The sequence below is a fragment of the Salvelinus namaycush genome, chromosome 23, assembly GCF_016432855.1.
Source record: "Salvelinus namaycush isolate Seneca chromosome 23, SaNama_1.0, whole genome shotgun sequence".
In the NCBI taxonomy this organism is placed as follows: Eukaryota; Metazoa; Chordata; class Actinopteri; order Salmoniformes; family Salmonidae; genus Salvelinus; species Salvelinus namaycush.
In genome coordinates this window covers 41,941,628-41,967,758 of record NC_052329.1, presented here as the reverse complement: position 1 = coordinate 41,967,758, position 26,131 = coordinate 41,941,628, and the positions used below count along the sequence as shown (strand labels likewise).

Below are 26,131 nucleotides of genomic sequence, written 5' to 3'. Positions count from 1 at the left end.
ATAGGTCAATATGAAACTTCGTACCAAAAATCTGGACTTATTCAATGAATTTCATTCAAAGAAACTCACAGGCTTCGCATGTGAGCCAAGTCTACTGCTTGTGCTTTCATTGTTGTTTTTTCATGTCTTCTGAGAACCTCTGATCGCCCCCTGGCACCAAGTGACATGAACAGATTCTTCTCCGTTCAAGGATTTAGTGGTTAGATCAGTTGATATCTGTTTTAATTCTGTGTGGTTAAGTTTGAATGGGATGACCCGGCTTGAGGACAAAAGCATGTTTCCCATTTCTATCGTGACTCACACTGCTCCTAGTTGTGAATGGTTAGCATTCCTGAAGTATTTTACATTTTTTGGGAAGATTTTATAAACTATACAAAACATACACATACAAACGACAACATCATACAAACATTAACTACATCACACCTACCCAGACCAGGTTGTCCGTGGGTCCTTAAAGTCTTAAGGCTTTTAATTTAGATAAATTAATTTAAGTCTTAAATACATTTTTAAAAGGTCTTAAAAATAAAGTAGACTGGGATATTGACTACTTTTTATTACGTTCCGTTTGCATTGAGGTGATGTAAAGAATGGGTGATAGGATTGTGATTTACTTCAATGGAAGGAACTCATTTTAGCTTGAGTCACGTGCAGAGCGGAACCACACTAACACGGAACCCAAACCAGCTGTGCGCCATCGTGCATAAATGTATTTTGTCCCCCCACACCAAACGCGATCACGACACGCAGATTAAAATATCAAAACAAACTCTGAACCAATTATATTAATTTGGGAACTGGTCGAAAAGCATGAAACATTTATGGCAATTTAGTTGGCTTGCATTTGCTAGCTAATTTGTCCTATTTAGCTAGCTTGCTGTTGCTAGCTAATTTGTCCTGGGATATAAACATTGAGTTGTTATTTTACCTGAAATGCACAAGATCCTCTACTCCGCCAATTAATCCACACATAAAACGGTCAACCGAATCGTTTCTAGTCATTTCTCTTCCTTCCAGGCTTTTTCATCTGACTTTATATTGCAATTGGCAACTTTCATAAATTAGGTGCATTACCGCCACTGACCTCGTTTGTCTTTCCCACATAGGTATAACCAATGATGAGATGGCACGTGGGTACCTACTTCTATAAACCAATGAGGAGATGGGAGAGGCGGCAGGATTTGCAGCGCAATCTGCGTCTCAAATAGAACTGACTTCTATTTTAGCCCTTGGCAACGCAGACGCTCGTTGGCGCGCGCGAGCAGTATTGGTACAATAATTGAATAATATAGATTTCTACATTTATTTTGCAACACTTCGCGCAGGCGACGCGAGCGGTGTAGTCAGCCTGTAACGTTCCTACAGCGAACAGAGGTCAGTGAGTCACTCTTGACTGTTGGCATATTTTCTTTCAACACGGCTTGTGCGTTAATCTGTTAGCTAGCAGAGATTGGCTGTGGTGAAGTGGTAACGGAGGTCGACTTGAAACTACGGTAGACGGCTAACGTTACAGGCTGACTACACCGCTCGCATCGCTCCCAACCCCTGGAACAGAGTCGTTTTGACACAGAAACAGCTCAGCAAGATCAGCTCATCTTGGGTCAAACTGCAGTTCTTCATGGTTATCTCCAGGACTTTCAGTCCCTTTTTGACCAAGTACCAGATTGACGAGCCAGTGATGCCACTCCACTGCAAAGAGTTGATAATGGTAATGATTTACATTATAGCAGTGCACAATTTGATATTGCCGTTTTGATTAAATCTCTTGTCACTGATTGTACTATTGATGATATGAAGCTTATGATGGAGGTGATGATAAAGATAAGAGTTTTGGAAATATACATGTATTTAATGACGAATGTGGTTAAAATGGTATTTGCATTACATTTTGAGTTTTCCTGTTGGCATAGTCTGCTGAGGCGTTCTGTCAAGAGGGAGCTCCTCCAGGACATTGCAGATGATCAGACTGGATGTCGCTGACCAAAATATTTGGGCCCGCCCGAAGGAAGTTGACATAGGCTTGGGTGCCGAGTCAGTCCTCAAGGTAATGTGAAAATTTAAAGTATTACTTTCTATCAAATTATGGTGAGGATAGTTTTCTATTGTATTAAGTCATTCAGCACTATTTACGGCCCACTGTCCCTGCTGAGAAAAAACAGTGTAAGGAGAGCTCACTGTCCTAGAGTTTAGGAGGGACTGCATGAAGGCTATGTCAAACATCCAAAAGAAAGTGCAGGACAATAGCCCCCTGAAATACCCCACCATAAGACGGCTGGTGTGTTTGGACCGCACTGTCATATACTCCGACCCAGACTGGTGTCAGGAAAGGATGAGCAGTCTTGTGCATAAGTTTCTGCTCGACAAGCAGTTGTCAGGAGGTGTCTCTGCTGGTAGGAACAGTTTAATAGAATAGTTCTGGAAGAGGTTTTGTTCTGGATTTATTACCAAATGCATACACAAGTATAACTTATGTCTGATGTAATATAATGATTCATCATCTAAATAATAGTTTTCACTTATTTATTTTCAACTGTTTTGTTACAGGTAATGTGGGAACTTCCTATCCCTTGAGGCCAAAAGTAAGCACTTCCTCTCTTTCCGGCCCACAGAGACGAGGCTGGATGTGTTCCTGTATGGCTTCCTCAGCAAAATCATACCCTGAGCTTTGGGGTTTCTGTAAGAAGCTTCTTCTGTCCCATGGGCAGGCAGCTGTCGAGAGAGGCTTCTCCATAAATCCATGTAATATAGCCCACACCTTCACAATGAATCCATTATTTATTTTAGAGAAGTCTAAAGAAGCATGATATGAAGAAAATTGTGTTTATTTCAGAAGAAAAGAATAGCATACTCTAAGTTGTCCTTATCTTAGGTCCTGATGTGGCTATGCCAAATGGCTGTGGGCTACACTAGTTCATTTAGCAGACATGATTTGCTTATAATACCGTGGTATTATTTTATAGTATGAAGAATACAATTGAACAAAGCTGAATAAAATATAAATATTTTCTCAATGATTTGAGGGAGGGTGGACATGCGGCTATTCTGTGTGGAGCGGTTAACAAAGAAACAGGTACTCCTATTTGCTTAATTTAGAGTAATTCTAGTAACTTTAGTTGTTCTGCAAACGTTGGGCTACATGTTTTGATTTTTAATGCATTGTAAGGCTGCATGATGAGGCTCTAATGATTTTTTTTTTTAAAGTCACTTGAAAGGCATGAGCTCTGCTTTGTTTTTTGCGCAGTCTGTACACACCAATAGTCTCATTGACAATTTGACAAGCACTTGATAATGCCTTCATGGCGGCATCCCCTTTGTGGAGAAATTAGTAGTTGAAGTCGCTTGCATCATTTACCATAAAGTAGTGTGAAAGTACCAGGTTTTGACCACTAGATGCCGCTGTTCCTGCTATACCGCCACACTCATCCATTTTGCTGGTCTCTTATGTTTATTATACTAAACAAATATAAACACGACATGTAAACTGCCTGTTTCATAAGCTGAAAGAAATGATCCCAGAAAAAAACGTATTTCTCAAATGTTGTGCACAAATTTGTTTATATCCCTGTTGGTGAGCATTTTATCCTTTGTCAGAATGCCACAGATGTCTCAAGTTTTGAGAGCGCGTGCAATTGGCATGCTGACTGTAGGAATGTCCACCAGAGCTGTTGCCAGATAATTTAATGTTAATTTCTCTACAATAAGCCGCCTCCTTTTTTTTTTTAGAATTTGGCAGTACGCCCAACCGGCCTCACAACCGCAGACCATGTGTAACCACGCCAACCAAGGACCTCCACATCCAGCTTCTTCACCTGCGGGATTGTCTGACACGAGCCACCTGGACAGCTGATGAAACTGACTGTAATACAGCCTTTATGTGGGGGAAAACTAATTCTGATTGGCTGGGACTGGCTCCCCCAATGGGTGAGCTTATGTGTTTCCAGGCCCACCCATGGCTGCACCCCTGCCCAGTCATGTGAAATCCTTAGCCTAATGAATTGACTGATTTCCTTATATGAACTGTAACGCAGTAAAATCGCTAGTTGTTGCATGTTGCGTTTATTTTTGGTAAGTATATTTTGAGCCCTCTATGGAAAGATGTGAGACTCACAAGTATGATGTTTTCTGTTTTGCTCGTATGAAGTTGATACATCCGATCTGCCAACTTCTGTCTATCTAAACCGTTTGGGCTACACACTAATATGACCCCTCTGTGGAAAGGAGCGTCGCTCACTAACATGTGGTTTGCTCTAGGATGCCCACAAGCCTCACAAGACTAGTCTGAAGGTAGCCGGTAAGCAGTAAGAAAAATTATGGAAGTGAATATATGAAGATAGTTCCGTGCCTAAAATAATGTGTTAAATGCATCAAAGCATTATTTTTTTCTCAGATATAGGACAGGCACTTCAGATCAAACTTCATTTTACATTTTTTGGGGGTGGGATGACTGTCTTTATCCATTTATAAAGCTGTTGTTCAATACATTTCTATGGACTAAGCAATAAGGCCAAATTCAATGTTTCATCAAATAATTGTTAAATATATTTTTTTAATATACCTTAATTAAGTGCCTAAAACTACAAATCAAATGGCTAAATGAACCTTGCTATGACCGTCTTGTGTCATTGAGTACACCTACAGCACCCGATGTCTCAGGAAGGCCAAAAAGATCAAGGACATAAATCGCCTGAGCCACGGCCTGTTCACCCCGCTATCGTCCAGAAGGCGAGGTCAGTACAGGTGCATCCAAGCTGGGACTGAGCTGTTTTTCAGTCTCTATCTCAAGGTCGGCCATCAGACTGTTAAATAGCCATCACTCGCCGGCTTCCATCGTTACGCAATCCTCACCTTAGAGGCTGCTGCCCTATATACACTGCTCAAAAAAATAAAGGGAACACTTAAACAACACAATGTAACTCCAAGTCAATCACACTTCTGTGAAATCAAACTGTCCACTTAGGAAGCAACACTGATTGACAATAAATTTCACATGCTGTTGTGCAAATGGAATAGACAAAAGGTGGAAATTATAGGCAATTAGAAAGACACCCCCAAATAAGGAGTGATTCTGCAGGTGGTGACCACAGACCACTTCTCAGTTCCTATGCTTCCTGGCTGATGTTTTGGTCACTTTTGAATGCTGGCGGTGCTCTCACTCTAGTGGTAGCATGAGACGGAGTCTACAACCCACACAAGTGGCTCAGGTAGTGCAGTTCATCCAGGATGGCACATCAATGCGAGCTGTGGCAAAAAGGTTTGCTGTGTCTGTCAGCGTAGTGTCCAGAGCATGGAGGCGCTACCAGGAGACAGGCCAGTACATCAGGAGACATGGAGGAGGCCGTAGGAGGGCAACAACCCAGCAGCAGGACCGCTACCTCCGCCTTTGTGCAAGGAGGTGCACTGCCAGAGCCCTGCAAAATGACCTCCAGCAGGCCACAAATGTGCATGTGTCTGCTCAAACGGTCAGAAACAGACTCCATGAGGGCCCGACGTCCACAGGTGGGGGTTGTGCTTACAGCCCAACACCGTGCAGGACGTTTGACATTTGCCAGAGAACACCAAGATTGGCAAATTCGCCACTGGCGCCCTGTGCTCTTCACAGATGAAAGCAGGTTCACACTGAGCACATGAGCACATGTGACAGACATGACAGAGTCTGGAGACGCCGTGGAGAACGTTCTGCTGCCTGCAACATCCTCCAGCATGACCGGTTTGGCGATGGGTCAGTCATGGTGTGGGGTGGCATTTCTTTGTGGGGCCGCACAGCCCTCCATGTGCTCGCCAGAGGTAGCCTGACTGCCAATAGGTACCGAGATGAGATCCTCAGACCCCTTGTGAGACCATATGCTGACACATGCACATTTGTGGCCTGCTGGAGGTCATTTTGCAGGGCTCTGGCAGTGCACCTCCTTGCACAAAGGCGGAGGTAGCGGTCCTGCTGCTGGGTTGTTGCCCTCCTACGGCCTCCTCCACGTCTCCTGATGTACTGGCCTGTCTCCTGGTAGCGCCTCCATGCTCTGGACACTACGCTGACAGACACAGCAAACCTTTTTGCCACAGCTCGCATTGATGTGCCATCCTGGATGAACTGCACTACCTGAGCCACTTGTGTGGGTTGTAGACTCCGTCTCATGCTACCACTAGAGTGAGAGCACCGCCAGCATTCAAAAGTGACCAAAACATCAGCCAGGAAGCATAGGAACTGAGAAGTGGTCTGTGGTCACCACCTGCAGAATCACTCCTTTTTGGGGGGTGTCTTGCTAATTGCCTATAATTTCCACCTTTTGTCTATTCCATTTGCACAACAGCATGTGAAATTTATTGTCAATCAGTGTTGCTTCCTAAGTGGACAGTTTGATTTCACAGAAGTGTGATTGACTTGGAGTTACATTGTGTTGTTTAAGTGTTCCCTTTATTTTTTTGAGCAGTGTACATAGACTTGGAATCACTGGCCGCTTTAATAATGGAACACTAGTCACTTTAATAATGTTTAAATACTGCTTTACTCATCTCATATGTATATACTGTATTCTAATCTACTGTAATTTAGTAAATGCCACTCCGACATTGCTCAATCTAATATTTATATATTAATTCCATTCTTTTACTTTTAGATTTGTGTCTATTGTTGTGAATTGTTAGATACTACTGCACTGTTGGAGCTAGGAGCACCCAGCATTTCGCTACACCCGCAATAATATCTGCTAAGTACGTGTATGTAACCAATAACATTTATGATTTGATAGGAGTCAAGCATTTATTCTACTGTCAAATTTGACTACAAAGTGTAAATAGGATAATTTTGGTCATAAAATCGGTCTCGTCCAAAACTGAGTTTTGTGAGATTTATGGTCGTGACTGCATCACAACAAATGACGGTTGGGTTTGTTTCCATCCTGCCCACATTTGGCAGCACAGAAGTAATCATTTAGAGTGCAGCTGCACACCCTGATCAGAATACCTGTGGTAAATGTGGGTTGACTTTGGATATCCCTATGGGACAATGTTAAAATTCCAATGGCTCCAAATTTCAATGACTTTACAACATCGTAACTAATATAGTAGACATGTATATACAAATATTGAAAGTGTTTAATGACAACTAAATGGTGTGCAACATGAACATATTGTCTCATTTACATTGTGTAATTTGATGGTTCCTAACTAGCCACGGCTAGGCTATCCACAGTCGAACCAATTTTGTCAGTCACACACCAGCTGAAGCGTCCCACCTGCGAACACACACACACACACACACACACACACACACACGACCAACTCAGGTTTTAATTCAGTCATGGCCGCTTGCATTTCTTAATGAACCAAATCTTAAACAAGGCCAAATCAGGAAGTACAGTCTCCCTTTAGACTGTGGCATATGGTACAAAATGTGATAGTCTCCATTTTTTTTTATATACAGTACCAGTCAAAAACTTGGACACACCTACTCATTCCAGGGTTTTTCTATATTTTTACTATTTTCTACATTGTATAATAATAGTGATGACATAAACTATGAAATAACACATGGAATCATGTTGTAAACGAAAGTGTTAAATCAAAATATATTTGAGATTCTTCAAAGTAGCCACCCTTTGCCTTGACAGCTTTGCACACTCTTGGCATTCTCTCAACCAGCTTCATGAGGTAGTCACCTGGAATGCATTTCAATTAACAGGTGTGCCTTGTTAATTTGTGGACCATCCATATTATGGCAAGAAAAGCTGAAACAGTCCATCATTACGTTAAGACATGAAGATCAGACAATCGGGCCAGTGACATGCGCTACCTCCGGAAGCAGCGGTCGAAGATGTGACAAGTTAACAAGTTTACATTGCAGTAAAAGGTCTAGCCGAGGGTATTTTCTCACTCTCTTGGCAGTCTCTCGTAGTGAGAATAGGTTCTTAAACAAGATAGCCTGGCATTCTTTTAGCCAACTCCTCTGTTCACTGTCATGTGTTGTTCACTGTCATGCCAAGCAATGTTGGCTGAAACACAAACCGATCTGGCAACCAGGCTATAGGAAAGTGTGAAGGTCCTCCATTGACATGCTTGTAACATTCCTATTAATGTGCATAGTGTGAAACTATTAGTGTGAAAAGTGATCGTCCCTGTACCAGGCATGTGCTTTTCTTGTTTGTGAAAAGCATAATTGATTTGCAGTGTTTTATGTCCCAGCATATAGTGGTGAAAGAATGATTTTTCAGTGTGTGATTTTCTCAATAGACTTTGAAAGTACATAACATTTGTCTTCTTTTTCTTTCAGAGCACCTTCTACTCGAGAGACTAGTTTTATTGAGAAGATGAAGAAAACAGTTAGTGTTTTTCTATTTTCCGGTATATTGTGGGTGGGAAGGACAATGGTCTAGCTACTAGACTGGCTTTACATAATGGTTCTTAGGTAGAGGACAGCTTGACGGATTGCAGTGGATCCTCCGGACTCCTCAGTCCAGACCTGGGTTCAAATGTAATTTGAAATATGTTCTGGGCTGGATTGAGCGTTTCTGGTACAATAGAATGTTCGAAAAGGTGAAAACCCTGGCCATCTGGCAATCCAGGCAGAAAAGAGCAAACACTAAATGTATTTGAAAGATTTCAAATTGCTATTTAACCTAGATCTGCGCAGTAACGTTACTAGCTGATCTTGAGAAATTGATATAGGCTTGAGTAAGCAAGTGTGATTTGGCAAAGTCCCCAGATATCAGGAGATGAAATAAATACAATAATGATGGTATTTTACGCCATCATTTAGTCTTGTCTCTGTTGCTCACTGTCTAATGATTTATCATGGGAACCATGAATGGTGAAATACACTGAGTATACAAATCATAAAGAAGACCTGCTCTTTCCATGACATAGAAAGCTATGATCCCTTATTGATGTCACTTGTTAAATCCACTTCAATCATTGTAGAGGAAGGGGAGGAGACAGGTTAAAGAAGGATTTTTAAGCCTTGAGACCATAGAGCCCAACAGTGGAGGTGTGAAAATAGCCATAAAACCAATAGTTTTTCCATAGGGGATTTTAGAAACACTTAAAATAAGGGTTGTGCTTCGTGTAGGCTTACCCTGGCGTGGCATTTTGATAACCATGTAAATCTCTCTTGGGAAAGATGAGTTTTATCAATATATTCGGTTCAATTTACTCTCAGGTTCGAAAATGCTAATTAGCATCAAATTCCTGCACAGGAATGAAATCATCAGCATGTATTCATCACATCTTTGCTAATGCTGCAGAAATTTGCTTGAAAGCAGTATCCAGATCCATCGGATGTAGTGATCACAATATAGTAGCCATATCTAGGAACACCAAAGTTCTAAAGGCTGGGCTTAATATAGTGTATGAGGGCATACAATAAGTTTTGTAGTGATTCTTATGCTGTTGATGTAAAGAATGTTTGTTGGTCTGTGGTGTGTAATGAGGCGCAAACAGACACTGCACGTGACACAATTGCTTATTCCAGTCACTAATAAGCATGCACCCATTTAAGAAAATGACTGTAAAAACTGTTAAATCCCTGTGGATTGATGAGGAATTGAAAAATTGTATGGTTGAGAGAGATGAGGCAAAAGGAATGGCAAATGAAGTATGGCTGCACAACCGATTGGCAAACGTATTGCAAATTGAGAAATCCTGTGACTAAACTGAATAAAAAGAAGAAACTACACTATGAAACTAAGAAATTACATAAAGAATGATAGTAAACTTTGGTGCACCTTAAATGACATTTTGGGGGGAAAAGGCAAACTCAGCTCAATCATTCATTAAATCAGATGGATAATTCATCACAAAACCAACTGATAACTACTTAAATTATTTTTTCATTGGCAAGATTAGCAAACTTAGGCATGACATACCAGCAACAAACGCTGACATGACACATCCAAGTATATCTGACCAAATTATGAAAGACAAGCATTGTAATTTTGAATTCCGTAAAGTGAGTGTGGAAGAGGTGAACAAATGATTGTTGTCTATCAACAATGACAAGCCACCGGGGTCTGACAACTTGGATGGAAAATTACTGGGGATAATAGCGGACGATATTGCCACTCCTATCTGCCATTACTTCAATCTAAGCTTACTAGAAAGTGTGTGCCCCCAGGCTTGGAGGGAAGCAAAATTCTTTCCCGCTACCTAAGAATAGTAAAGCCCCCTTTACTGGCTCAAATAGCCAACCAATCAGCCTGTTACCAACCCTTAGTAAACTTTTGGGGGAAAATTGTGTTTGACCAGATACAATGCTATTTTACAGTAAATAAATTGACAAACTTTCAGTATGCTTATAGGGAAGGACATTCAACAAGCACAACACTTACACAAATGACTGATTGGTTGAGAGAAATTGATAATAAAACGTTTGGGGGGGCTGTTTTGTTAGACTTCAGTGTAGCTTTTGACATTATCGATCATAGTCTGCTGCTGGAAAAAACGTAGGTGTTATGGCTTTACACCCCCTGATATATTGTGGATAAAGAGTTACCTGTCTAACAGAACACAGAGCGTGTTCTTTAATGGAAGCCTATCCAGCCTAATTCAGGTAGAATCAGGAATTCCCCAAGGCAGCTGTCTAGGCCCATTACTTTTTTCAATCTTTACTAATGACATGTCACTGGCTTTGAGTAAAGTGTGTGTCTATATATACGAATGACTCAACACTATTCGTCAGCTACTACAACGACTGAAATGACTGCAACACTCAACAAAGAGCTGCAGTTAGTTTCAGAGTGGGTGGCAAGGAATAAGTTAGCCCTACATATTTCTAAAACTAAACGCATTGTATTTGGGACTAATCATTCACTAAACCCTAAACCTCAACTAAATCTTGTAATAAAAAATGTGGAAATTGAGCAAGTTGAGGTGACTAAACTGCTTGAAGTAACCCTGGATTGTAAACTGTCATGGTCAAAACATATTGATACAACTAAGATGGGGAGAAGTATGTCCATAATAAAGCGCTGCTCTACCTTCTTAACAGCACTATCAACAAGGCAGGTCCTACAGGCCCAAGTTTGGTCACACCTGGACTACTGTTCTGTCATGTGGTCAGGTGCCACAAAAAGGGACTTAGGAAAATTGCAATTGGCTCAGAACAGGGCAGCACAGCTGGCCCTTGGATTTACACAGAGAGCTAACATTAATCATATGCATGTCAATCTCTCCTGGTTCAAAGTGGAGGAGAGATTGACTTCATCACTACATGTATTTATGAGAGGTATTGACATATTCAATGCACAGAACTGTCTGTTTGAACTAGGGTTGCAAAGGGTCGGAAACTTTCCCGAAAATTTTCCATGGGACATTAAGACCTGGAATTTGGGGAATTTTGCTTAAATTCATCAAAAAAGTTAGCTTATAACAGTGAACCTTTTTTGTGGGATACACACAAGGCAATTCTAGGTCTTGTGGCATATTTTGGTTAAACTATCCCCAATTCAATGGAATTGCAACCCTCGCCATGCACAGTGCATTCTTCCATCACATGTACAGCTGATTCTCAAGGTCTTGCACACTAATGAGATGCTGTTGAGCCCACACTACTACACTGTCTGAGCCAAGGACTACATGTTTACTGGTGAGTTTTCATTACAATACTGGGTGGGGTGAATATATTTTCTTTGACATACATTATTTTTTGTTGACTAGTAAATAGTAGCCTACCGCAAAGTGTGTTTTAAATCATTTCTAACTTGTTAACAATTTCTGCTAGTTAGTTTTTGCTACCATGTGGGTTTAAGCTTGCTTGAGCCTGCTAACTGAAGAGTGTTAATTCACTTGTTTCCATATGTTTCATTTTAAAACATTTATCTTACAAAGGAGTTGTTTAATCTAACTGCTTAACTATTTATCTGTACATGGAATTGTATATATATTTTTTTTTTACTCATTATTTTCTAATATTTACAGGAAAATGCCACGGGCACTATCTGATGTGTGGAGACATTTCACTGCAGCTAATGTAGAAGGAAAAGCTGTGTACATTTGCAAATACTGTGCCAAATCATATGTGAAGAATGCAACAAAGATGCAGGATCATCTGGCCAAGTGCATAAAGTTCCCACAGCGCTCACAACAAGCAACCTCTGACAAAATTCCCTCTACTTCTATTCAAGGTGAAAATGATGAATCAGACACCTTATCAATAGCAACAGCTCATGGTCCTCCTGGAATCAGAAGTTTTTTTGACTCAATGGAGGAACGTAGTCAGAGAAATGCTGATGAATGTCTTGCTCGAGCTGTGTATGCAACTTGTTCACCTCTGATGCTCACAGGCAATGTGTATTGGAAGAGATTTCTGAATGTTCTTCCCCCAGAATACACCCCTCCAACCAGACATGCTTTAGCTACTCATTCACTGGATGCAGAGTTCAACAGAGTTCAAGTGAAGGTCAAGCAAATCATAGAGAAAACAGACTGTATTACAATCATCTCTGATTGGTGGTCGAATGTAGGTGGGCAAGGAATAATTAACTACATCATCTCCACCACTCAACCAGTATTCTACAAGAGCACAGACACAAGGGACACTGGTCTCTACATTGCAGATGAGCTGAAGGCAGTCATCAATGACCTTGGACCACAGAAGGTATTTGCACTGGTGACAGACAATTCTGGGAACATGAAGGCTGCTTGGCCTAAAGTAGAGGAGTTACTACCCTCATATCACACCCATTGGCAGTGCTGCTCATGCATTGAATCTGCTCATCAAGGACATCATGGCACTGAAAATAATGGATACACTCTACAAGAGAGCCATGGAAATGGTTAGGTATGTGAAGGGTCATCAAGTTTTGCAGCGATCTACCTCACCAAGCAAAGTGAGAAGAATAAGAGCACCACATTGAAGCTGCCCAGCAACACCCATTGTGGTGGTGTTGTCATCATGTTTGACAGTCTCCTGGAGGGGAAGGAGTCTTTCCAAGAAATGGCCATATCACAATCTGCCGATACGGACATCCCCATCAAGAGGATCCTTCTGGATGATGTATTTTGGGGGAGAGTGGCAAGCGGCCTGAAACTACTGAAACCTATAGCAGTAGCCATTGCTTTGATTGAGGGAGACAATGCCATCCTGTCTGATGTTCAGACTGCTTGCAGATGTAAGAGAAGAAATCCGTAATGCCCTGCCCACTGTTGCTCCAAGCAGAGGAAACCGTGGTTCTGAAATACATCAAAAAGCACGAAGACTTCTGCCTGAAGCCCATACACGTCGCAGCGTGTACGCAGCATACTTACTGTCTGGTGCAGAGATCAACAAGGCCGATGGTGTCATCACTACCGTGTCTCGCCACCTTGGCTTGGATGAGGGCATGGTTCTTGGCAGTCTGGCGAAGCACACTTCCAAGCAATGGCTTTGTGATGGAGATGCAATATGGCAGTCGTGGCAACATATCAGCCACCTGGTGGAAGGGACTTTGTGGATCTGAGGCTCTTTCCACTGTTGCCTCCATCATCCTCTAAATCCCAACATCAGCCGCCTCAGAGCGCAACTGGTCACTGTTTGGGAACACACACACCAAAGCACGCAACAGGCTGACTAATACAAGGGTTGAAAAATTGGTGGCCATCCATGCAAATTTCTGGCTTTTTGAACCTGACAATGAGCCATCCTCAACAAGGTTGGAAAGTGACAGTGAAGATGTGGCCTCTGAGTCTGATGTTCAAGAGGTGGACATTGAGGAGGTCCAGGGAGAAGACATAGAAGCCTGAGAGGAAGACAACCAAGCTTTAGTTTCTAAACTACCATTTTACAGATGTATGTTGAAAACGTTTTTGGGAGATGCGATGGATCATTGGGGATCATTCAATATTCCCTTTTGTCGTTCAGTGAAATCAGCCCATGTGAAGAGTCAACTAATTTAATTAAAGTTCAATTCGTAACTAAATCGTTTTTTTTATTTCTATTGGAAGGATTTAATCATTTGCAATTATGTCTACTTATGATTAGGTAAAAGGTTTATGTTTCTGTCTCAATTATATGGTAAATATATCCAATGCAAAAAACATCTACATTTAAATGGTATTAATAATAATTTGCATATATTTGTGTTAATTTCCACAGAAAGTTTCCACCTCTGAATATTGCCCAAATTGCAAACCTATTTTGAACTACTGGCACACAGCTCAGATACCCATGCATACCCCATAAGACATGCCACCAGAGGTCTCTTCACAGTCCCCAAGTCCAGAACAGACTATGGGAGGTTCACAGTACTACATAGAGCCATGACTACATGGAACTCTATTCCACATCAAGTAACAGACGCAAGCAGTAAACAAAAAAAACGATAAAAATACACCTTATGGAAGAGCGGGGACTATGAAGCAACACAAACATAGGCACAGACACATGCATACACACACACACACACACACACACACACACACACACACACACACACACGATAACATATGCATTATACACACACGTACACATGGGTTTTGTACTGTAGATACAGTTGAAGTTGGGAGTTTACATACACCTTAGCCAAATACATTTAAACTCAGTTTCATAATTCCTGACATTTAATCCTAGTAAAAATCCCTGTCTTGGGTCAGTTAGGATCACCACTTTATTTTAAGAATGTGAAATGTCAGAATAATAGTAGAGAATTATTTATTTCAGCTTTTATTTCTTTCATCACATTCCCAGTGGGTCAGAAGTTTACATACACTGAATTAGTATTTGGTAGCGTTTCCTTTAAATTGTTTAACTTGGTTAAAACGTTTTGGGTAGCCTTCCACAAGCTTCCCACAATAAATTGGGTGAATTTTGGCCCATTCCTCCTGACAGGGCTGGTGTAACTGAGTCAGGTGTGTATGCCTCTTTGCTCGCACACGCTTTTTCAGTTTTGCCCACACATTTTCTATAGGATTGAGGTCAGGGCTTTGTGATGGCCACTCCAATACCTTGACTTTGTTGTCCTTAAGCCATTTTGCCACTACTTTGGAAGTATGGTTGGGGTCATTGTCCATTTGGAAGACCCATTTGCAACCAAGCTTTAACTTCCTGACTGATGTCTTGAGATGTTGCTTCAATATATCCACATAATTTTCCTGCCTCATGATGCCATCTATTTGCACCAGTCCCTCCTGCAGCAAAGCACCCTCACAACATGCTGCCACCGCCGTGCGTCACGGTTGAGATGGTGTTCTTCGGCTCGCAAGCCTCCCCCTTTTTCCTCCAAACATAACAATGGTCGTTATGGCCAAACAGTTCTATTTTTGTTTCATCAGACCAGAGGACATTTCTCCAAAAAGTATGATATTTGTCCCCATGTGCAGTTGCAAACCGTAGTCTGGCTTTTTTATGGAGGTTTTGGAGCGTGGCTCATTCCTTGCTGAGCGGCCTTTCAGGTTATGTCGATATAGGACTCGTTTTACTGTGGATATAGATACTTTTGTACCTGTTAACTCCAGCTTCTTCACAGGGTCCTTTGCTGTTGTTCTGGGATTGATTTGCACTTTTCGCACCAAAGTACGTTCATCTCTAGGAGACAGAACGCATCTCCTTCCTGAGCGGTATGACGGCTGCGTGGTCCCATGGTGTTTATACTTGCTTACTATTGTTTGTACAGATGAACGTGGTACCTTCAGGCGTTTGGAAATTGCTCCCAAGGATGAACCAGACTTGTGGAGGTCTACAATTTTTTTCTGAGGTCTTGGCTGATTTATTTTGATTTTCCCATGATGTCAATCAGAGGCACTGAGTTTGAAGGTAGGCCTTGAAATACATCCACAGGTAAACCTCAAATTGACTCAAATGATGTCAATTAGCCTATCAGAAGCTTCTAAAGCCAGGACATCATTTTCTGGAATTTTCCAAGCTGTTTAACGGCACCGTCAACTTAGTGTATGTAAACTTCTGACCCACTGGAATTGTGATACAGTGAAATAATCTGTCTATAAACAATTGTTGGAAAAATTACTTGTCATGCACAAAGTAGATGTCCTAACCGACTTGCCAAAACAATAGTTTGTTAACAAGACATTTTTGGAGTGGTTAAAAAACGAGTTTTAATGACTCCAACCTAAGTGTATGTAAACTCCCGACTTCAACTGAATGTGGTGGAGTAGTGGCCTGAGGGCAGACAGTGTTGTGAAATCTGTGAATGTATTGTAATGTTTTTGAAATTGTATAAACTGCCTTATTTTGCAGCTAATGGGGATCCTTAATAAATACCAATAGTACATTTAGCTAACATAGTTAACCCGGAGATTCTTACCTTTGAATCGATTTGGCAGTCTCGTCCAGATCGTGGCATTTGTAGTTCTTTATGATAGCCACATTAGCAGCTAATTAGCGTTGCATTTTGGGGTGGTAAATACAGGTGAATATATTGATAAGTCAGCTTGTTCTAGAGAGATTTACATGGTTATCAAAACGTCAAGCCAGAGTAAGCCTTCACTAAACCCTTATTTTATGTGTTTCTAATATCTCCAGTGAGAAAAATGAATGGTGGAATAACTATTGGAATAACTATTTCCCTGTTTGACCTCTGTTTTTATGGGTATTATGACTCATACTGTGGTACTCTATTGATACATGGATGATGTATGTGTACCATTCACAGGGTGAATGGGCAAGACAAAAGATTTTGGTGCCTTTGAACGGGGTATTGTAGTAGGTGCCAGGCGCACCGGTTTGTCAAGAACTGCAACGCTGCTGGGTTTTTCACGCTCAACAGTTTCCTGTATGTATCAAGAATGGTCCACCACCCAAAGGACCACCATCCAACTTGACACAACTGTGGGAAGCATTAAAGTCAACATGGGCCAGAATCCCTGTGGAAAGCTTTCGACACCTTGTAGAGTCCATGCTACGACGAATTGAGTCTGTTCTGAGGGCAAAAGGGGGGTAAAACTAAATATTAGGAAGCTATTCCTAGTGTATTTATTCTATCACAGAACATAATACTCTAACTTGTATAATGTAGTATTTTACCTCGTTATTGGACAGCAAAAAGTTGAATGGCAGCAGGGTGGGTTGGGATTTGGTTATAACTATGGCCTGGAGTTTTTTTTCCTGGCTCCAGGTCATGTGGTCAGTAAAAAAACTCCTGGCCCTAATTCCAACTGTTGCTGCTGTTTCCCTCTCCAGGGTAGGAACATTGTGGTATTCTACGGCTCTCAGACAGGCACGGGCGAGGAGTTTGCCAACCGGCTGTCCAAAGACGCCCAGCGCTACGGTATGAAGGGTATGGCTGCCGACCCCGAAGAATACGACATGGTAACTAACAACATTTCTATATCAGGGTTTATATGGTTCAAAGGAACTATCTTAGGGCGTTGAAATTCAGTACCCTGGTTCCAGTTTCCTGGATCGTTTTAGAATTTTACAAAAATTGTGTTTTCACAAGACCTGATAACTGCTTCAGGGTGTGATTTTTGCATTCTACCTGACGTTAGCAAGCTAGCTTGTTTACAACGGGCAAAAAGTACCATGCGACTCGTGTTACCGCGTCACAATACCTGGTACTCTGGTCCTGGGTCTTGGACCCGCAACTCACACTGGTCCAGGATTCGCTTCAGTCATGGTTTGTTTGCTTTTCACACAGGCTTTATAGCACAGATCAGTATTAGTCTCTTGAGCCAAGGACCTGTTCTGTACAATTGAAAAGCTACTAGTACCCTGAATGGCGTACAGCATGTTTAATAGCAAATCTCTATAATGTCCTGGCATCTTTTAATTCACAGTGTGAGCTGTCCCGTCTGGCTGAGATTGACAACTCCCTGGCCATCTTCTGCATGGCCACGTACGGAGAGGGAGACCCCACGGACAATGCCCAGGACTTCTATGACTGGCTGCAGGAGAGTGATGGGGAACTGAATGGAGTCAACTACACAGTGAGTATCTCTTTGTCTCTCTCGCTCTCTTTCTCCTCCCCGTCATTCATAATCAGGGACAGAGTTTGCCCGAGAAACACGTATATTGGCTCCATTCACATACATTTGCCAAGCGTTCACTTTCAAATGTGTATTTCACATCGATCAACTTTAGTGCGAGACCGAGATGAGTAATGACAACATGCAAGAAATAGGCTTTATGTGTATGGTTGAATTCTGGCTTCAGCCATAGCTGACATCCGTGCCATCCTGGCTGGTTGGGCGTTGTCGGGGTCGATCCAACGGTCCTGCCCTCAATGGGGTGAAGAATTTAACTTCTGACTTAAGTGAATCTGGCCGGGCACTCTGAATGGTCACTTGGGCACCTTTCACTCCCTGCCATTGTCTTTCTGTCCTAGACCAAAAAAACAGCATTAATTACACTGAGTGAAAGATGATAAACTTTCACAATGTACTAGCAGCAGGAGCTTGCATTCAGTGTGTGTGCATGTCTTTGTGTGCGTGTTTAAATATTGTGTATATAGGATACTATCTTATATTGAATATGTTGAACTGATGTTGACATCTCTCCCTGCAGGTGTTTGCGTTGGGTAACAAGACATATGAACACTACAATGCCATGGGAGCGTATGTGGACAAGAGGCTGGAGGAGCTGGGAGCCAAGAGGGTCTTCGACCTGGGCATGGGAGACGACGACGGCAAGTGAGTGAGGCTGCGTTGGAGGGGTGCGTCCCAATATCTCCTTTCTCCTGAAGAGTGTACTTGTTTACTACTTCCCACAAATCTAAAGGCGTTGAATTAGTGGAGGCATGGGCTAATGGAAGTTTCCACCATATTTCTTATACCAGCAATTTCCTTTCAAATCAGTGGAGGGAAGTGAACGAGTGCACACTTTGTGAGGAAGGAGAAATAATTGGTACATAACCTTGGATCACTCCCGAATCAAAGTGTGACCGATGTTTTCAGACCCCTGATGTCGAGTGTTTTCTGCTTCTTTTCATTGTTCAGCCTGGAGGAGGACTTTGTGACATGGAGGGAGCAGTTCTGGCCAGCCATGTGCGAGCACTTTGGAGTGGAGGCTTCAGGAGAGGACTCCAGGTACTTAGCCCAATTTATTGTATTTTTCACATGAAAAATGTCCCTCCACAATTCACACACACAAAGAGTATGGAAGGAGCGATTTGCAGATTAACTGTAGGCCCTCTCGCTCTACATTAGCATTCGTCAGTACGAGCTCAAGGAGCACAATGACATCAACATGAACAAGGTGTACACAGGAGAGTTGGGGTGTCTGAAGAGCTTTGAGACCCAGAAACCGTGAGTTATTTTACCCCATCCTCTTCACTTATCATTACAATCATTATCTGCTACAGAGTTTAAATCATGTTTTATAGATTTCACTCAAAACGAGTATTACTGCCCCCTAGTGGAGCTAAAGGGGATTTCATTGTTGGAATGCTAAAGTGCAACACTGCTTCATCCATCTATGTTCACCTCTATGATTCACCTTATGTTGTCTCTGCATGCTGTTGTGCACAGTTCACTGGTTTGAAATTCTATTTATCCTTTTCCCCCAGGCCTTTTGATGCAAAAAACCCCTTCCTGGCTCCAGTCATTGTTAACCGCAAGCTCAACAAAGCAGGCAACAGGCATCTCATGCACCTTGAAGTCGACATTACAGGCTCCAAGATTAGGTAAGAGAGAGAGCCAAGAGAGACGTAACTTTGTCTCTGTATAGTTACCAATCTATCTCTACCTCCCAGACAGTATTTCCTTAAAAGGAATAGGCTACACTTCTTGGATGTAATTATGCCTTTTCACATAGTGGAAAGATGACTAGAAAAAAACCTTTGTCATGCTGTCTTTGTAGATATGAGTCGGGAGACCACGTTGCCGTATATCCCACCAATGACACAGCAATCGTGAACAAGCTTGGACAGATCCTTGGCGTGGACCTTGATACGGTTATTTCTCTCAATAACCTTGATGGTATGGCACTGACCTGACGCAACACCTTGACTCAGTCCTCCGAATATCTCTCAATGTCTTTTGAAGATCCTTAAACACACACATTCTGTTTGGACATCTCTTGAAATGTTACTCTCACTGTATTTACTTTTTTTGAAGCAGAAGAAGGTTTTGTGTATTCACCAACTGTCTTATTACTCTAAGTCTTAGGTTTGGTTTGCCTTACCCAGATTAAGCCTAGTCCTGGACTAAAAATAAAAAGCGTAATTGAGATTTACTTTTTAGTTCAAGATTAGGCTTAATCTGTGTCTGGGAAACTGTCCCTCAATGTATAACCAATGTTAATGTGATGTTATTTGATGCCGTTTATCAGAGGAGTCCAATAAGAAGCACCCATTCCCTTGCCCCACCACCTACCGTACGGCTCTGACCCACTACCTGGACATCATCCATCCGCCTCGCACCAACGTCCTGTACGAGCTGGCCCAGTACGCCACCGACCCCAAGGACCAGGAGAACATGCACAAGATGGCCTCGTCTGCTCCCGAGGGCAAGGTGTGTGGCTCTGACACCGTGTTAACTCTACTCCTATTTGAATCAAAGTAGTCAAGATTACCTCCACATACCGAAGATGGGTAATTGGTAGTGGGAAAGTACTAGACTTGGGGTCAATTCAATGTCAATTCAGGAAGCAAACTTGAGAAAGCAGTGAGAAAATTTTGAATAAGAATTTAAATGTACTTCCTGACTGAATTTAAATTAAATTGAGCTCAACCTTGATAAGCCTATAACACCATGTGAAAGGTTTCCGCTAAACATAGATCTAGGATCATTTTAATGCCAACCTTAACCAATTTAGGAGGATGGTAAATAGATCTGACCCTCATGTATCTCAGATTCCTGACTACAGATCAGTGGTTAAGGGCAACTTCTACCTACTCCATGTTATCCCAGCTGAGTGTTGTTGTTGTGGTCTCCACTAGGCTCTGTACCAGAGATTTGTGCTGGAAGACAACAGGAACATCCTGGCCATCCTGGAGGATCTGCCATCCTGGAGGCCTCCCATCGACCACTTGTGTGAGCTCATGCCCCGCCTGCAGGCCCGCTACTACTCCATTGCCTCCTCCTCCAAAGTGAGCCTATATACAGGGGTGTATCCATGCAACAGAAAAAACTAAAACAGGCATTTATTTCGTATGATTTCTAGTGAATATACGCCAGTACATCACCCCTAATGACCCCACACCCTAGCTCCTATGGCAATACAGTTATTTTTCATGTTACATTTACAATAGTTATTTAGCGGATGCTGTCTTACACTAGGAAGTACATTCAGATGTCAAACGACCAAGTTTTTTTAAAGGCCCACTGCAGTCAAAAAATGTAGCATCCTGTGTTTTATATATATTTCCACACTGAGGTTGGAATAATACTTTGAAAGTGGGAAAATTATGATAATTCCCTTTTAGTGTAAGAGCTGTTTTAAAAGAGCCTGAAATTTCGGCCTGTTTTGTGGGAGGGAGTTTTGGCCTTCCATGGTGACATCACCATCTGGTACGTTCTTTAATAGCCCAATACATTCCAAACCTCTCTGCCAATAACAGCACATTTTCAGTTTTCCCCTCCCCACTCAAACCACTTCCAGACAGTCCTAGCAAAATTCTTGTTTGACATATTGGTCTTTGCTAAGAAGCTAATTTTGTTTTATTTTAGTTGAGAACAGCTGCATTGGACCTTTAAGCGTCCATTTTAGGTCAATAGTGTGTTCTAAAAAGAGTGGTTAATGATGCCTTCTCTTTGTAGGTCCACCCCAATAGCATCCACATCTGTGCTGTGCTAGTGGAGTACACGACTAAAACGGGGCGCCTCACCAAGGGAGTGGCCACCACTTGGCTGAAGAACAAACTGGTTGCGGACAACGGCCACAAGTCCACGGTCCCCATGTACATCCGCAAGTCCCAGTTCCGCCTGCCCTTCAAGGCCAGCAACCCAGTCATCATGGTCGGTCCTGGGACCGGCATCGCTCCCTTCATGGGCTTCATCCAGGAGCGAGGGTGGCTGAAACAGCAAGGTACATGGTAGACATCGTAATAGAAGCTAGGCATAGATGCATGGAAATGTTTTGTGTATGTGTCGATTTCCTGATTGTTTTGTTATGCTGCATAGTCTTTCTTTATGAGTTGTCATGTTCTGTGTGACATTGACTAAAATAAAGCACCTTAACGGTCTTGTATGGATACAAGTAAGACAATTGGTCTGCTTTTTCCTGTAGGCAAGGAGGTGGGGGAGACGGTCTTGTACTTTGGCTGCAGGCACAAGAACGAGGACTATCTGTACCAGGAGGAGTTGGAGGACGCTGAGAAAACGGGTGTCATCACGAAGCTCAACGTCGCTTTCTCTCGGGACCAGGAGCAAAAGGTATACTTGTTTTATTAGTTATTCAGCACTAGGACCTTAAAATGGTGAACAGTACTTTTCTGGTAGCTAGAATTTGACTAGATAGTCGTAGGCCACCATACAGCCATATTGTTATCTGAGCCTACACACCCTGCAGTTGGGACACCAAGACAAAATTGTACTCATATTTCCATAGCGTTCTTGAGTGTTGCCGATCATGGTTGTTGGTAGTATAGACCTTTTATCTATACCTGTCTGATTCTGTACCATTAGGTGTACTATTAGTGGTGACGGTCAACACATACTCCATACAGTCCTAGGCTAGCCCTCAGAGGATACCTGAGGGATTGAGTTTGTGCTGCCTCATCTCATAAGGAAAGAGGAACGCGTTTCTTTGCAAGATCAGTTTTTTGTTTGAAGGAGACTGGAAGCTCAAGAGGATGATAGATCTCTCTTTCCTCTCACTGTCTCTCCAGGTATACGTGCAGCATCTCCTGAGGACCAACAAGGAGGACCTGTGGAGGCAGATCCACACAGACAACGCACACATATACATCTGCGGGTAAGGAAGGATCCTCTCCAGTAACATTTGCCCCTTGGCAATAAAGTTGATTGAAATTGAATTGACATATTTCTTGAAAGCACTCCTGAATTCACAAAATCCTCAAACAAGGGTTAAAAGACAAATGTCTAGCCTCCCGGGTGGCGCAGTGGTCTAGGGCACTGCATCGCAGTGCTAGCTGCGCCACCAGAGTCTCTGGGTTCGCGCCCAGGCTCTGTCGCAGCTGGCCGCGACCGGGGGGTCCGTGGGGCGACGCACAATTGGCCTAGCGTCGTCCGGGTTAGGGAGGGTTTGGCCGGTAGGGATATCCTTGTCTCATCGCGCTCCAGCGACTCCTGTGGCGGGCCGGGCGCAGTGCGCGCTAACCAAGGGGGCCAGGTACACGGTGTTTCCTCTGACACATTGGTGCGGCTGGCTTCCGGGTTGGAGGCGCACTGTGTTAAGAAGCAGTGCGGCTTGGTTGGGTTGTGCTTCGGAGGACGCATGGCTTTCGACCTTCGTCTCTCCCGAGCCCGTACGGGAGTTGTAGCGATGAGACAAGATAGTAATTACTAGCGATTGGATACCACGAAAATTGGGGAGAAAAGGGGGTAAAATTTATTTTTTTTTAAAGAAAAAAAAGACATGTCTTATAGAGAAATGCTCCTGTTTTTTAGGGATGCGCGGAACATGGCCAGGGATGTGCAGACAGCTTTCTATGAGATAGCAGAGGAGCTGGGCGGCATGACACGCACTCAGGCCACCGACTACATCAAGAAACTGATGACCAAGGGACGGTACTCGCAGGACGTCTGGAGCTAAAACCCCTAGGATCCAACCACATCCTATATTTGTTTGCATTGTTATTTGTGCCAGTTTGTGTCAGTAATGGTTATAATGGGTCACCAACCCTGGTACTGGAGAGCTACCGGGTGTGCCGGCTTTTGTTTCCGCCAAGCACAAAAACGTCTGATTCTATTGATTGGCTTATCATCATGACCTTGATTAGTTCAGATGGGTGTGTTTGTGCCGTGTTGGAATAAAAGCCTACACACCCTGTAGCTCTCCGGGACCAAGATTTGTGACCACCGGGGAAGGATATCGCTGCCGTCATCTCTGGTTGTTTTATTTCCATGGAGCAACACAAGCCTTCATGCACCACAATAATGGTTGGTTATCCTCCATTCTGATTTGATATTTCATGTCAGTCGGCCATCAGTTTGGCAGTGTCAAATGTAGCATCACATTTGTCGACATCGTGAGATGATATATTGTAGCTGTACATAATTGTACGGTGCAAAGTGGGGGGGGGGGGGCTTAAATACGAAACTCATACGGTGCAAGTCTTTTCTTTAGGAAGTTGACCTAATCTGGGTATTCAGAATACATTATAAATATTTTGATTTGTGAAATAAAAAGTGAGATCTTATTTGGATAAGGGATATTTAGCCTTTTATGCAATGAGGATGTTACTGTACATTTCTAATAAATCACAGTAACCTTTAGCAAGGCATGAAAAAAGTATCATGGTGTAATTAAGTAGTCAATCCCTCTATTGAGGAGAAATTCTTAGCTTTTATTTTCCACGAGACTGCCTTTCTAAATATAAATATCAATGAAAATGATTTTTAGGTTCCCTGTAGAATTTGTATACCTGATGCAAATGTAAAAACATATATATTTTTTTAATTTTACCTTTATTTAACCAGGTAGGCCAGGTTGAGAACAAGTTCTTATTTACAACTGCCACCTGGCCAAGATAAAGCAAAGCAGTGCGACAAAAACAACACAGTTACACACAAACGTACAGTCAATAACACAATAGAAAAATCTATGTACAGTGTGTGCAAATGTAGAAGAGTAAGGGGGTAAGGCAATAAATAGGCCATAGAGGTGAAATAATTACAAGTACAATTTATCACTAACACTGGAGTGATAGATGTGCAAGTAATAATATGGGGATGAGGTAGTTGGGTGTGCGATTTACAGGTTGGCTGTGTACAGTGATCGGTAAGCTGCTCTGACAGCAGATGTTTAAAGTTAGAGAGGGAGATCAGCTTCAGTGATTTTTGCAATTCGTTCCAGTCATTGGCATTAGAGAACTGGAAGGAAAGGCGGCCAAAGGAAGTGTTGGCTTTGGGGATGACCAGTGAAATATACCTGCTGGAGCGCGTGCTAGGGGTTGGTGCTGCTATGATGACCAGTACACTGAGCCAGTGGGTTTGGCGACGAATATGTAGTGGCCAGCCAACGAGAGCATACCGGTCGCAGTGGTGGGTAGTATATGGGGCTTTGGTGACAAAACGGATGGCAATGCAAATGGTTGACATAGAAAAAACAAGTAAGCCTGGAAGGGGGGGATGAGTAAATAATATGCATATCTCTACTTAAATACTCGGCAGGGTAGCCTAGTGGTTATAGCGTTGGACTAGTAACCGAAAGGTTGCAAGTTCAAATCCCCGAGCTGACAAGGTACAAATCTGTCGTTCTGCCCCTGAACAGGCAGTTAACCCACTGTTCCTAGGCCGTCATTGAAAATAAGAATTTGTTCTTAACTGACTTAGGTAAAATCACACTTATGTGACGGATGCTGCTCAAACTTGTCGAGATTTACTTTCTACCACCTCTTTTCAACTGTCTCCCATTTAAATTTGGCATCCCTTTGTTCACTTATATTGGAGAGAAACCATGTTCTGTGAAGACATAGATTCCATTCCTGTTACTTTTTTGTCCACATTCCATTTTATAAAGTAATACGTGTCTCAACTGAATGAATGTAACTTGGCATGTCTTTTTAAAATGAATAAAACATATTAAATAGTCAAGTTTATTCATGTCCTGTTAATCTGATCAAATTTTAGAAAATGAAATGGTATTGTTATTTTCAATTATTAAATGGAAGGATGGATGGATGCAAGAAGACCAGATGGATTAAAGTATGTTTGATGGATGGAGGCCCTACGTGACTGCTGTCTACCCTTTACCAGAGATGAACAGGCATAATAACTGGTCACAACTAGTCTCAATTTAAATATATCACAGCCACAAAAGGCCACCAAGGGGGTATACTACAAAGCAGGATCAATCATACCTCAAAACAAAATATTTTTAAAAAGCTGTTTGGGTATAAACTACAAGCACAGAAAGGGTGAATATAAGGCCACATGAAAAATGAGTGAACTTCCCTTTATTAAAGAAAGCTAAACTCATTTATTTTGGGCTGAGTCAAAGATACAATGGCCATTTGAATTTCATCTTTCTGAAAAATACTAAATTATTTCAGACTATTTTGGCAAGTTAGCTAAGTCCTTGAATTCTGCGTTATAGTATAAACCTTTGGGCTAGAATAGATCGTTCCCACGCAATGGGCTGTTGAAGATG

The 26,131-nt window shown here is 42.3% G+C and overlaps 1 protein-coding gene across 5 annotated transcripts in view; it reads left to right on the top strand.

Moving 5' to 3' along the window:
- The window catches only part of LOC120018438 (NADPH--cytochrome P450 reductase-like), a 34,803-nt gene extending 10,618 nt beyond the window's left edge, over window positions 1–24,185 (top strand). Inside the window, exons 2-19 of one of the 5 annotated variants that reach the window (XM_038961641.1) lie at window positions 1,107–1,708; window positions 1,911–2,044; window positions 2,610–2,739; window positions 3,724–4,727; window positions 8,264–8,312; window positions 17,099–17,227; window positions 17,695–17,844; window positions 18,422–18,546; window positions 18,853–18,942; window positions 19,063–19,161; window positions 19,422–19,538; window positions 19,715–19,833; window positions 20,186–20,367; window positions 20,796–20,945; window positions 21,616–21,883; window positions 22,085–22,230; window positions 22,686–22,771; window positions 23,428–24,185. In XM_038961641.1, the coding sequence (XP_038817569.1) occupies window positions 4,645–4,727; window positions 8,264–8,312; window positions 17,099–17,227; window positions 17,695–17,844; window positions 18,422–18,546; window positions 18,853–18,942; window positions 19,063–19,161; window positions 19,422–19,538; window positions 19,715–19,833; window positions 20,186–20,367; window positions 20,796–20,945; window positions 21,616–21,883; window positions 22,085–22,230; window positions 22,686–22,771; window positions 23,428–23,572 (1,938 nt within the window). In that variant the 5' untranslated portion in view covers window positions 1,107–1,708; window positions 1,911–2,044; window positions 2,610–2,739; window positions 3,724–4,644 and the 3' untranslated portion in view covers window positions 23,573–24,185. Of the gene's footprint in view, window positions 1–1,106; window positions 1,709–1,910; window positions 2,045–2,544; window positions 2,740–3,723; window positions 4,728–8,263; window positions 8,313–17,098; window positions 17,228–17,694; window positions 17,845–18,421; window positions 18,547–18,852; window positions 18,943–19,062; window positions 19,162–19,421; window positions 19,539–19,714; window positions 19,834–20,185; window positions 20,368–20,795; window positions 20,946–21,615; window positions 21,884–22,084; window positions 22,231–22,685; window positions 22,772–23,427 lie in introns of all 5 variants that reach the window. The other 4 variants (XM_038961639.1, XM_038961640.1, XM_038961642.1 and 1 more) reach the window with 4 other exon arrangements.
- Window positions 24,186–26,131: the final 1,946 nt, after the last annotated feature.